The sequence below is a fragment of the Lycorma delicatula genome, chromosome 13 (assembly GCF_047948215.1).
Source record: "Lycorma delicatula isolate Av1 chromosome 13, ASM4794821v1, whole genome shotgun sequence".
Lineage (NCBI taxonomy): Eukaryota > Metazoa > Arthropoda > Insecta > Hemiptera > Fulgoridae > Lycorma > Lycorma delicatula.
Window position 1 is genome coordinate 46,153,061 of NC_134467.1, and position 14,686 is coordinate 46,167,746.

Genomic DNA, 14,686 nt, shown 5'->3' on the forward strand with positions numbered 1-14,686 from the left:
TATCGATATGATTTACTTGGTACTAAGAGACAAATTTATCACATTTGGAATTATTTTATCTAAGTTAATCAAAACATATTAAAAAAACCAACTCAAACTTACCAGCACGTTTATCCTTCGCTTTATAAACTTGTCCATAAGTACCTTCACCAATTTGAGCAATTACTTCAAACACATCTACACTACGTTCACCCCAATCTTGATATACGCCTGGTGTATTACCGACCACGTTACTTGGGCTAGGATGTTGCGGTGTACCACGTGTGTTACGTGTATTACTACGCTTATGCAATATACGAGGCCTTGTCAATTTTCCAGTACTTGAACGATACGAACCGGCAGCTCTACTGATGTACTGGCTGCCGCTGCTTTTGATCGACCTATCGATATTACGAGGAGGTGTACTTGAATCTTCATCGCCGCTCATATCTTCTGCACCAGAAACAACTGTTAAAAAGATTATTCACAATAAATATAATTCATGCGCACAGAAATTTGGTTCACATATATCTAAACACCTATCATCTCTAAAACTTAATAGTATTCACAAGAATACTATTGTATTGTGTGCATGAGTACACACATTTTTATTTTCTGTAAAGTACTACAGTTAATTATCATCATTGAACACTATTAAAATCAGCATTCAAGAAAAATTTTTAAAATACTCTAAATGAACTTTACTGGCAGGCGAAAAGGACTGTTCAAATACAATTTGCATTGGAATAACTAATTAAAAAAATAATATTGAAGGAAAGATAGATGTATACATTTTTTTTGGTGAATACAAGGTACAGGTGTAAAAATGCGCGGCAATATGACCTTGTTTCCTACAACTGCTATGTTACAGATGAGTGAAAACAGGTTTAAAGTAGTTTCTGCATAAACAACATATTCAGTGCCCAATGAGGCTGTTGTTTTTAAGTATTAAAAATGATGTTTAAGAATAAAAATCACTTTTCTCTCTAATTACAAACAATGATTCAAGAATAATTCACAGTTGAATGTCCCGATAAGAGCAATATTAATAAATTGTAACAATATTACACCACTAAGAACTGTTAATTAATTACAGCAGTGATAATCACTGCTGGATATTATTATGAAATTAATTATTTTTTGCTGATGTCAGTAGGGTAGTTGTTCTACCTGGTATTCTATTACTGAAAGATACAGACTTAATTATGAATTTAAAAAAATTCAATCACAATATGACTTCCTTATAGTCCTGATATAAACCCAAAGAGTTGAAATTACAAATAATGACTGTTAATGATAATGACTAACAAATCAGAATTTCAAGAACCATGTGAATGTAGAAAAAAGCAAGGGAGTAAAGATACAGTGTTTGCTATAAATATTTATCAATAGAAACCTACTTTAATGTACTAACATATATATATATATTATACAATAAAATGCAGTCCCATTTTGAAAATGCTCCATGTGTTTGCACATACAATAATAATTTCTCAATTTATTTTTACTTAAAGTTTAAGATTTTATTTTAATTATTAAAAAATATTAATATTAGTATTAATGGATTGCCACTGCTCAAATACCAAATAGAAAAAGAGGCAAACACATTATAGATATATACATACAGGAGGGAACAGAGGAAATGCATGTTTTTAAAACAGCTAGTACTCAGCAGCGAGTGGGGGTATGTATCTTCAGCAACCTCGGGTGGACAGCTCAGACTACACAGTTTCAGTCCGTATGGAATGTTGAACATCATGTGTTAGTTTTCGAGTAGTTTGTTAGAAACAATGATGCTGTGATCCCAGTTCAATGTCTTTTCTATCAAAATTTTAATGTCAAAAGTCGAAGTTCCAGATCAAAACACCATACTCTGATGGGTTGAGGCATTTAGAAGTACTGGATCTGTGATGAAGAAAAAACCACCTGGCCTCTTCTCTGTTCAGTTCGAACTCCAGAAAATGTAGACAGAGTGAGAAGGGCAGTTCTTGCTAGTCCGAAATGATCTGCTAGGCGACAGGCTGTAGGGCTGGGAAAGTCAAATCATTTGATTCATCGCATCTTACATGGTGATCTCAAATTTCACCCACACAAAATCATGATCGTCCAGCAGCTAACAAGGGATTTTGTGGCACAATGAACAGCATTCTTACAGAAGATGCAAATGCCCTAATAATGATGATGATGAAACTCATTTCCATCTGGATGGTTATGTTAATGTACAGAACTGTCAGTAGTGGGCGTTGAAGAACCCACATGAACTACACCAAAAACCTCTCCACAGCTCAAAAGTAACAGGTGTGGTGTGGTGTCTCCATGATAGGAATTGTTGGTGTTTACTTTTTTGAAGAGGATGAACCGCAGTTACAGTGACATCAATGCACTACACAGACATGTAAACAACTTCCTGCATTCAGAACTAGAAAGGTATCACGTGAACATGAAAGAAATGTAGTTCCAACAGGATGGTGCCACAACTCAAACAGCAAGAGCATCGATTTAAGTGATTCGACAAATGTTTCCTAAACATGTCATTTCATGATTCGGTGATGTTTCTTGTCCCCCACACTCTCCTGATCTATAGATTTGTGACTTCTTTTTGCGGGGCTACCTGAAATCAAGAGTGTACGTGAACAAGCCACACACATTCAAAGACCTGAAAATTTCCATTCATCAAGAAATTGAAGCTGAGTCGAATGAAATGTTGGAAAAAGCCGTGCAGAGCATTGAGAGACTCCAAATTTGCATCCATCATGAAGGACGCCATCTTACTTACATCATTTCCCAAACCTAATTAAGGTATGGTGATTTCAAAGATGCAATAAAAAAAATATTATTATTTAATGTAAAACTTTTTTCTGTAATTAAAACAACTGAAGTAGTTCAGTAGTGAAAAACATGTGTTTCCTCTGCTCCACCCTTTAAAATAAAATTTTATCTCTACCCATAAAAATTAAATAACAATAATGCTTTCAAAGAGATTCACAAAAGTAAAGGAATTAATAAAAAAACAATCAAAAATAATAATAGTAATATAATAATGTAAACAAATCTTATAAATTTTCAACCTAGGTTTCACATATAACATACTAATTTGATCAGGTGAACTGTCAAATAGTACAATACTTATAACAGCAAAACTATTATAGTTCAGTATTCTCATGCGATTAGGAATATAGCAAAAACTGGCAGTCTCCTGAAAAACCAATATAACAGAATTATAGAAGTTCAAATGACTTGAGAAACAACTTTTTTATAATCATGCTATTATTTTACTATTTAAAACTACCATATTTTTGAAGAATAAACTGGACTAAACATCCTTAGTTGCTTTGTAGCTATCTTTATTCATAACTGTTATTTTCTCTCTGCTGTCGACTTCACTGGGAATAGTTCAGGCACATTAAAATATGATCGAAAAGTGTACTGGACTTGAATTTAATTTTGTGTATATATTTCATAAGGTGAAATAATTTTAAAAATTGAAGGTTACTTTTTCAATATTAGTGAATTTATAATTTGAATAAATAAAATTGTTGATAAATACCAATTCTGTTTTGTTATGGATGAGGACTTTTGAATGTTTGGTTTATCTTTTTTGAAAATGTATTCTGTTTGACTGATGTAGAAAAGACTATTTCATTTGTTTGCCATTAAATTATAATGAGCTACCTAAGAATTTTTATCTTTACTAGTGCATAAGTTCAGTATGATAAACTTTATGCTCTATAAGTGTTCTGTTATATCAGTTTGTCTATGATAGAATTTTTGTCATCACAACTGACACGAACACGAGTAGGCCAGCACAAGAGATATCGTTGGTGGTGATGTGAGGGACGTAGATTCTCCAATCTTCTTAGTAATTGTGTCTGATTCATCAGCGAGCAAGAGGTTCCATTGTCAGTTGCACAAGATATTATCGTAAACTTTGTCATGAATGCAGTTGAAATTGTGTATGCGGTTTTGGAACATATTGCTGTCACTTTGTAAAGGCAAAAAACACGCCTATCACCTGGAAAACTCTTTCTTTTGGGATAAGAAAGATGTACTGTTCGGACAATTTTCTCCCCAAATATAGCACTGTGAATGTCTGCTCGTGGTCATAGTGAAAGCCACCTACAGAAACAAAGGGTCAGTCAGTTAATCACAGATGTGACACTCCATGACAATAATAAGTTCAACATAACCATTTGCACACAAATGAACTGGCAATATTTACTGAGAAACTTTACTGAGTACACATTCATCCCCTAGATATTACTTTTTGTTTGGGCCATCAAAGGAGGCACTGGAAGGATATCGATTCCAGACTCATCAATGTAAGAGAGTTTGTACATAATTGGCTTGTGACATATCCATTAATTCCCCACACTGTAGGAAATCTGTGAAACTTAAGGAAGACTAAATAGAAAAGCAATAAATATGTTCAGTAATTTTATCATGTACTAATTAACGTTTAAAACAAAAATGTGGTTTATATTTGACTGTATTTTTTTTAGTTTGTTATTCTTCTGTATGGTCTTTCAAGAAATATGTTTATGTTGAGTAGTAAGTGAATTCTAAGTAAACAGTTTCTATCAAGTCAAGTAGTTTGAGGTGCAATAAATGACAGCAACTGTCATTGTTAGCTTTTATATGTTTTAAATATGCATTTATGTTGGTTGCTTTTTGTGATTGAGGTCATCCCAAAATTTGTTAATCTACGTATTTAAAGGGCAAGCATAAAAAAGATTAAGGTAAGGTAAATGTTTTGAGTAAAAATTGCAGATAACTAGGAACATACTATTAAAGTTAACGTTATAATAGAAAGGAATGATAAATTACACAGAGTGCAAGTAAATAATTCCAAAACATTAGAAAATCATCAACCATATCTATTTTATAATTGTTTTCCTATCTAAAACAATTAAATAAATATTAATACAAATCAGAGATACAATTTATATTGAAAATTTCAAAAATGAGTCATTTTAAACAAACTAATTCATACAATAAAATTCAGTAGTTGCCATGTATCTATGGATGAAATATTCTAAGAAGTATCATGAACTGAAATTAAGGATACGTGCAAAATTATTCAAGCCGACAAAAAAATATAAAGCTGCAAAAATATTCCAGGCTGAATTTTCTTACAAATTTAATTTCCTTAAATTTTTGACTCCCTAAAATTTTTTACTAGAGTGAACGATTCAACAACACAAACACTTTCTATAAGATATCTGAACCTCCATTTTTCATTTCAATTAATGTACCTTCTCTGCAGAAGTTTTTAAAATTAAGTCATTCCAATTTTTATTGCTCAAAACTTTTAAAATGCATAATCAGATAGAATAATTTTACTGAAAGGATGGTGGCAAGGTTCAGAGATGAAAAATATAACTTCAAAGAAAAGCTTGTTTCAAATTCTATTTTTGTTTGTCCTTCATATGCACTCCTGTACAAACAGAAATATATCATTTATATATACCTGATTCAGGTAGTACTTGCAATGAAAAAAAAAAATTTCCATTAGTTTTTTACATTTACAAAAAAAGATTTGTCACTTTCACAGATAATCAAAAGAGGATTCATACTAACTTTTAAATTTTACTTGTGAAAATCATGAAACTAAGCAACAAAACCTGATTTAAATCAACCCTAGATCCCCTATAAAACAACTTCTAAAACTTAATACACTTTTTGTTTGGAGGAGACTGTTTAACCAAGGATGCGTCTTTTTAAGAAGAATCATTTTACTTGTTGAATTCATTACAATAAAATTATATCAATTGGAGAATAAAAACCTTTTGGAACAATTAACTTTTTATAACATTCAGAGAAAACGCAATTTTATATTCAAAAGTAAATGGAGCCGTTATATAATTATTTATGTAATATACTAGAGGTATGGAACCTTCGAATTAATTTACCTGTGTGCATCAGAAGAACAACAATTTTGTTGTATTGTTCTCTCAAATTCATAATCAAATAGAAATTTACAGATTTCATTTATTATAAAGAACTACATTAAAAAAAAAGGTTTTCTTCAAATTTCACTTGTTAATATTAACTTAATCTTAATTTTGTTCTCGAGCAATCATTTAAGTTTTAATATTTCCAGTTTCATAGTTATAAATAATAAAAGAACCTTCTTAAAGCCATTATTAAAACTGTTAAAAAAAACAAAAACAAACATACCTGGTGGTAACGGAAGATCCTTAATGCCTTTCCTAGCAGGAGGTGTCTTATTCTTTTTAGTTTCAGGTACTAATGTGGTAGAAGTTGCAGTAATAGTGGCATTAGTTACAATAACAGCAGTCGAAGTCGGCGGTGTGGGACTTGGTGAATGACTAGGTGGTGAATCGATACTTTCAAGGTCATTCTGATTGATGCCGGGAGGCATAGGTAATTTGACTAAACTTTTCGGTTTTGATGACCCAGATGATGACGACGATAACTTATTATCAACAGCCGTAGGAACAAGGGTCGATAAGTTTGACTGGACTACAGTCGGAGCTAATGCCTTACTATATAGTTCACTAGCACTTTTTACATTTAAATCCGTTAAAGACGAAGACGATGATGATATCACAGCACTTACATTAGACACAACACTATTCTTATTGTTACTATTAATATTACTAGACGTTGTTAAATCACTAGTCCTACTTATATTCGATATTAGTCTTACGTTTTGTTCAGAATTCGGCAGCAGTTCATTTACATTAGGAAGAGGAGGCGGTGGTGGTGTATTACTTTGTGTTAACTCCATATTTGTTGGAACAGATGGAGGTAATGGAGGTGGTAACAATGAAGATGAAGACATGACCTGTTTATTGCCGGTTTGATTAATTACACCGTCCGGTAAACAAGCGGATGGATCCATTGAAAGCGGATACGAAGATTTATCGATCGTTGCTAACTGCGAACTTAAATCCATTTTCGGTACAGGAATGTCATTAATATCAACAACTGATTTTTCACCGCCGTTTGACCCCGAACTGGCTGTCGTCATAACAGAAGGTATCGCCGATGTAACGTTATTATTATTATTGTTAACAGACACAGAGTTATCACTGTTACTTTCAACAACTTCCACTACATCGTCTTCTTTTTCTTTTAATGCGGCTAACCGTTTCATCGCTAATTCACGCATATTTCGATCTTTAACTAATTCGGCGAATAAACTAGTTTCACTCATTTTCACTTTTGCCGATATTTCACGCACTCTTTGTAACGAACCAGGAGATCTTGATCTTGATCTGGGTGATCTTGAGCGTGATCGTTTCTTAGCTGGTCTTCTCGATCCATAATCGGATGAATGCGATCGGCTGTAACGTTTCGATGATGGCAGCAACGGTGAACGGGATCTAGATGAACGTCTCCATGTGTTTCGCACTGGACTCCTGCTTCTTGATCGACTTACTGAACGACGAACTCTAAAAAAAAAAAACAAACAAAAAAGTTACAGTAAAACCACTATTTAATTTGATACCAATCTGAAAATGTGTGTTTTATAAAAAGGGTAATGGCCATTATTTTATTCGGCAGTAATTTTAAATGCAATATCTTTTGACATTAGTAATATTTTGGTAATTAATCCTGGTTAATACTCTGCTTTTAATTTTTACACTGCACCATTTCTAAAATGATATCATCTTGGTCAGATTTTCTAACATAACATCAGTTTTTTGAAAGACATGCATGTTTAAAGAAAACAATTACTTTATGTCACTCTTACTAATTAAGAAATAATAAGATAAAATAGCATTGACTGAAGACAACATTTTAAGGAAATCATTGTTTTATTTATAAAATAAATAAAAAAAATTGTTAAAGAAACTGCAGGGGAAGAAAGTCAATAATATAACATTCATTAAGTACGTTGTATCAAAACTGTATTCAATAAATCCATTGGCTCATTGAAAACACTCTACACAAAAAAATAAATACACGTCTTCTTAAAAATAAGAACTGATATTTTAAAAAGAAAAAAAATTTTAAATGCCAATCTCATGGTGAAGTATAGCGTCTTGTCTTTCATCTGGAGATCACAGGTTCAATTCCTGATCAGACACGGCATATTTTCCACATGCTACAAATTTTCATTCCATATTCCCACATACAATCTTATGTAGTGAATTAATTCATCGGTTAAATAAATAATGTACTAAATTTATCCGTAAATACTTTTCTTTCAAGTGAATTATGCTATGTTTTCATTTGATATTTTTAAATATTAACATGTTCTAAAAAAAATATCTTTTTGATTCTCAGTTGAAAGAAAAATATCACAAAGTTAAACAAAAACTTTATAATGTTAACCGATCATAAATTCCATAATTTGCCACTCCTTATTTAATTAGGCATTTGATGGCCCTAAGGCGCAAAATTATGGTGGGTTACGTTATACAGTGTATATTTTATTAATTAATGAATGTACTATACACATATGACCCTAACACCAAGTAGTCATAACATATAAATTAATCCAACTCCTCGGTTCACATAATGATTGTTGTTCCTATCATTTTAAAGCTGTAATTAACTGGAGAAAGGTTAATATAACTTCTCAATTACAGGATTCAATTTTTGAATCTCATACTAAAAATCCAACAAACAGACTTTGCGTATTATTGAAATCATCTACTTCCCCCAGTTCTTGATGTAGTAACACGCATTACCCACTAAAATTAGATATATGTTGCTTTTTCATTTTTTAATTATAACTTTATGAAGTATCTGGACAATGAATTTGCTTCTTCAACAAAAAGTGTGAACCATGTTATCAACTTTATAAGGTAAATTTTTTATTTATTTGTACATTTTTTACACTTACTTTTATTTTACACTTAGAATTTAATCAGAGTTAATTTTTTACATTTACTGATGACAAGTTTGCAAAATGAAATTGAAAAACAGATCTAAAATTTATAGATTTAAAAATATATAAATTTTCAACTTTTCTTTTTTTTGGATCCCCACTGGTCACTGTAGGACTCTTAATAGTTTCTGATCGGTCTCCAATTATTCCAACTCTCCTTCATTTTCATGCTATGTTGTTTTTGTTTTCCTTTTGGAAACCTTCATAAGACTTCTGAGGTCTTTTAACACCTGATGTCAATTTTGTCTCTTTCTAAAAAATTCTCTCTGTTAGGATCTATTAGGGCCCACTTTTATTAAATGTCAACAAACAGCTTTGATTTTATATGGTGTGCATGACAGTCCATTTTGCTAGGTTAAAGTACCCTTCTAACAATGATTTATATTTTGTATACTTTTCCTTGATTTAGTGAAATGCATTCTGCACTGTAAACTACACTTTATAATAATTTTGCTTTCATGTAGAAAAACTTAGTATGTTAAATTCAGATTAACTAAAATATTAAATCAAACCAATTTATAAATTATAAATCTGTTTTCACAATAAATGGTTTACTTCATTTTAAATAAGAAGAATGAATGAAAGGGAAATTTTTTTTTAAATAAATTTTTGTGAAAATTTTTTTGTAAAATAATTTTTTTTATATCTACTCCAGATAAAAAGAAATATTTTCAGAGAATTGGGGCAAATTCTATGAATGCAATACTCATAATTCAACTAATTATAAACCCAGGGAGAACTTGCGAGTTAACGATTTCGATTTTCCAACAGTATTCTGGATTTTTATTTATAAAGGAATATATAAACCGCTACCTTATTCAGCACTATTTAAAAATAATAACTATCTACTTATGAATAAGTCATTTCTTTTTACTATTATTTGTAACTCACAATTTTTGCTTCACAAACAGTACAAATACTAAAATGACAAAATACAGATTAAAATATAAGAGTGAAAGAAATTAAGGTTTACTGAAAAAAAATTGGTTTTAAGAGGGTTAATAAAAATTTTATTTAAAAATTATTTGGAAAACAGAACACAGGTAGTAAAAAGTTGGAGATACAAAAAAAAGCTCCGTAACAAAGTGTTACGAGGTATTCTGCAGAGTTCACTTAAGACAGATTTTTTTCATTCTACATATTAATGATTTCCTCCCTATATTCATTCTATATATTAACGATCTTCTCAAAATACTAGATAAAGATGAAATGATGATATCTTTTGCTATATTGTGAACTACATAGTGAACATGATTTACTTTTCTCTTGCAAAAATAGTAAACAAATTGTTTACTAGAATATATATCATTAAATTATTGCTATTATAAACATTATTATATAAACATATTTCACGGGTTTAGTAAATCATCCGGGTACACATCCAGGGAATCTTGAAATAAAAATTAAGGATGAATGGATTGAAAGCAACCGAACTAAAACAGAATACAGTAAAATACCACTTGAAAGAGTAAAAATTAAAAAATATGTTAGTGTATATATGAGTAAGCTTAAAATGGGAAGTGCATGTATAATAAATTGTAAATATATATGCTTACTATATATTTTTGCTAAATTAAGAAGTTCTATAAACTAGTGATATGCACTTTTTGAATCGATTAAGATATGGAATTATAGCTCGGGGAGGGGGGAAAGAGCCTTTACTAACATAATATAAAACTTACAAACTATAATATTTTTGGTAAACAAACATGTAAATGCAGTTTACAGACAAGAAAACATTTTATCAGTCTAAATAAATAACATGTAGGATAAAAGATGATTTAAGCAAAAGTCATAGTAACACCAGACATAAAAATATAATATTGCCTAAATGTTATATAAAAAGGTTGGGAAAAAATGTCGAATTTAGCAGTACTAAAATTTATAACTTGCTACCACCAAAAGTAAAAGATTTAAACAGAAAAACAAAAAGGAATAAGATAAAGGAATAGTTTGTTTTCTATAATAATTTGATTAACTAAATGTGAATATGTAATACAGCAATATCCAAGTGATATATAAACAACGAAAATAATAATAGATGCAAGTTTCTAGTATAAACTAGATTTTTTGTTGTATTTTTGTGTCTTAGGCCTGCATACAGAACTTACAGATCTGGATATTTACCCTGATTAATATCTTTTGTATACAGACTAAACAATCTTTACTAACATTAAATTAATTTGGTTAATACTTAAGGCATCATGTATTTAATATTTTGTTAGCATAATAAAAAAATTAAAAACTGACCTAATTTTGCCATTAATCAAAGAAAATTAGTGCAGTATTTAATTGTGTAACACTGTAAATAAACATTTTACTTTGTAAATCATCTGGTTTTAAATTATTGTATTCAAACTTAAAAAGTTTGACCATAAGATCACATAGTCTATGTTTCCAATTACTCATACAAAAAATAAAATTACAAACCCAATACTTTTTTTTAATAAAGTGTTTAATACAAATTATTATTTTTTTTAAATTTAAATGAAAAAATACAAGGATTGTACAATAATTAAAGAGATAAATGACTAGAAATGTTATTTTTAATTAACGACATGAAACTACTGCCACTTTTAAAAATAATCCCCGGCTACATTTAGGCACTTGTCCCATCTTTCTATAACCTTTCTTATTCACGTAATAAAGAATTGTTCCCCTTGATATCTGAACCATTATCTTTTACACATCTTGACAGATTCTCATTTTGCCATGTAAAAATCAAGAGGACCAAACAAAAAAAAATCTGTTAGATTGGAACTGTAAGGCTAAGATAACACCTCCAGATCTGAGTTCAGAGTAGTTTGTGTTGTTTGAGAGGTGCGGGCAGAAAACATTATCGTGCAGAAGAATACAACTTTTTAGAGAGAATAGGATTCCTCTCCTTTATTGATGGTTTCACTTCCATTTTTTTGGCCTATCACAATGTATTAATTATCAATTTTATGTCATTCTTCCAAATAATTGCAATAAATTGGGCCTTTATAGTCCTAAAATACTGTTAAGTAGCTGACGTACATTTCCTGTCGGGTTACTCAGATGTTTCTGTTGAAACAGAAATGGGTTATGGGTTTAAAAAAATATTACATTTAGATAAGAATTATAAAAGATTAAAAAATTAAACTAAAGAAAAGACTAAATCAAAAAAAAAAAAAATAGTATGGGAATAAAGGACTAAACACCGTTACAAAGTATTTAATAGGATAAAATAACTGTGACCAATCGACTTTCAATTTTTATTTGTATAAATATATTTTTCATGTTGTAGAAATAGGTAGTCTAATGATTAAGTTCTCATCAGGTCTTCCACCGATAAGAAAATGCCCAAATAAATTTTTAAGTGCAGCCAGGGGCTCATAACTATTCAAGCTCCTTTAATACAGGACAATTACTATTCAGAGGCCCCCTCGACTGCATTTAAATATTTTTGTTTATAAAAATATTTTGTTTTATTTTTATTTATTTTTGTTTTAAGAACTGGTGACAACCTTAAACGCCTGCTCTATTTCTACAACATGAAAAATATATTTAAACACACTAAACTGTCTGAAAGTTGATTGTCACTCATTTTATTTTATTAACCACTGCATAATGATGTTTAGTCCTTTATTCTTATTACCCTTTTTTTTAGTTACATTTATTGTCATATTTTTAGTTCCAATTTTTTTTTGGCAGGTGTGCATTTTAATTTTTAAATTATTTGTTTTTATTATTTATAGAGATATTATAGAGAACACCCCATTGCATCTTCCGAAACAGCGACCTAGGTAGTCAGCTTGTTTAACAGTTTGTGATGATCGGTCTAGCCTCGCACCAAGTGCTCACATCCCCTCAACACTCTAGCCTCATATGCAATCACCATGAGAAGCCTATTTTATTATTAAACAGAATTTTTTTAAATTTATTTAATATTTTATTTAAGAAATTTATTATTTTTGTAATATTCATTCGACCGATTTTAATCATTCACAGGCTCATAGTTCACAGTTCATTAATTCATTAAGTCCATGGCTTCAACTGGCAAATCTCCGCTACTACGTATTTATATAGCCGCACTCCCAGCAACTTAAGGATTCAAACACAGAGCTACTATAGTAGAACAAACATGCATACATATATTCACCCTAAATACATTACACTTCTTTTCGGGCAGTTTTGTAAAAACTATAGTTAAATTCTTTACAAACATGAGTTTATCTTGAAAACAGTTTGCAATAATTTGGCCTAAATAATGTAATGGCCACTGCCCTAACACGCTACAATTTCAACAATCTCCAATTTTTATAAGTCTAAGATCATTAATGCAATTTTGTAAAACGGTGTCAAAACTTCCACTACAATGAAAATCAGCAATACTTGTGTTCTGCCCAATTAACTTGTTTGATCCTCATATGAATTTCAGCCATTTTTGCACAATTCGAAAAAAATCTTCATAGCATGTTTTTTCCACATTACTTGCAAACCAAGCCGACATTTTGAAATAAAAGTTACGATTTAAATTCTTTTTAAAAAACGTTTTCTATGTCAAGGGTACAGACATCACAATTTCAAGTTCATTCAATTAAATAATTTTTCTGCTCTTGCTATTTGTCTCTAGAATGACCCATCTTAATATACATTAATAAAACCCTCCAAAAACATCACACACTTCTATCTTAATAAAAAAATATTGAATAAATATAAATAGAAAATATTGAAAAAATATTTATAGTATTTTTAAAATACTGAATGACCAACATTTTCAAATATATATAAATATAATTAAACGTGTTAAAATAAATGAAATAATATCAGTAGATAATTATTTTTTAATTAAAAAAAATAAGCAAAATTAAAAAATTCCACAAAAAAAATCACCTACTCACAACAAAACCATAACAATATTGAAATAAATTCAATTAAGAGGATTTTTACACAACATAAACAACTTGTTAGTTCCTTAGCAACCATCAAATAAACATCTGTTATATATAAACAGGTGTTCTGATACAATACAAATCAAAAATAAGATTAATCAATTAGATAATTTTAAAGGAATACTTTTTATACTTGTTTTAATTTTTTAATGTAATTAAGAAAATCCATTCCAGTATCTATAAAATGAACTTTCAAAAGTTACTATTTAGCATATTATACTGCAAGATATTACATTTTTTTTTAAATGACAAAAAAAAGAAAAAAATGAGGAGTTCCTCAATTTTATCCCTACAATTTTTTTTATGCTATAATTTGATTCTTCAAAATCTTTAATTCAGTTTATAAGTTAATTAATCATTTTCATCTAATAATTCACAAGTTTTAGGCATGATTTAATATTTACTGATATTTTACTGTAATGATAATGCATATTTAGCTATAATAATCGTATAACAAAATGCCATTAAAGCATTCTAAATGAAAAATATTTACTCGATTTCCATTTCTAAGTATTTAATTATAATTTGCATCAAATTGAATGTTGTTTAGCGAGTCTTTATTCAGTGCTGAATTAGTCATACTGAAGGATATATAAGGATGTCAAAAAATGAGAATTTTAATTTTTATCAAATAGAATTAAGTTATTTTTATATACTGATAATGTCTCCTTCAAAGTAGTACCCTAGAGATGAAACATGCTTATGTCAACATTTTGTTCAATCTTTAAAACATTTACAAAACATTTTTTTATTATATAACCTAAGTTCACTTACTGATACTTTATTTCATCTTACGGATCATCCTTTTGATGTTATTTTAATCAGTTGGATCAAGAAACAGTCACAGAATTCCATATCTGAAGAATATAGAGGCTGTGGAACAATATGATGTTATTTTTGGCTAAATAATCCATGATTATTTAGCAGA

The 14,686-nt window shown here is 29.8% G+C and overlaps 1 protein-coding gene across 9 annotated transcripts in view; it reads right to left on the reverse strand.

The window, feature by feature from the left end:
- Cdk12 (Cyclin-dependent kinase 12) overlaps positions 1-14,686 on the reverse strand; it is a 137,225-nt gene that overhangs the window by 59,807 nt on the left and 62,732 nt on the right. For 8 of the 9 annotated variants that reach the window (XR_012758766.1, XM_075381779.1, XM_075381778.1 and 5 more), the window contains 2 exons: positions 6,157-7,397; positions 103-447 (listed from right to left, as the gene is read on the reverse strand). Coding sequence is in view for 8 of the 9 variants with exons in the window: in XM_075381779.1 (XP_075237894.1) it covers positions 103-447; positions 6,157-7,397 (1,586 nt within the window). In the remaining variant the exon portion in view is untranslated. The remainder of the gene's footprint in view (positions 1-102; positions 448-6,156; positions 7,398-14,686) is intronic. The other variant, XM_075381780.1, reaches the window with a different exon arrangement.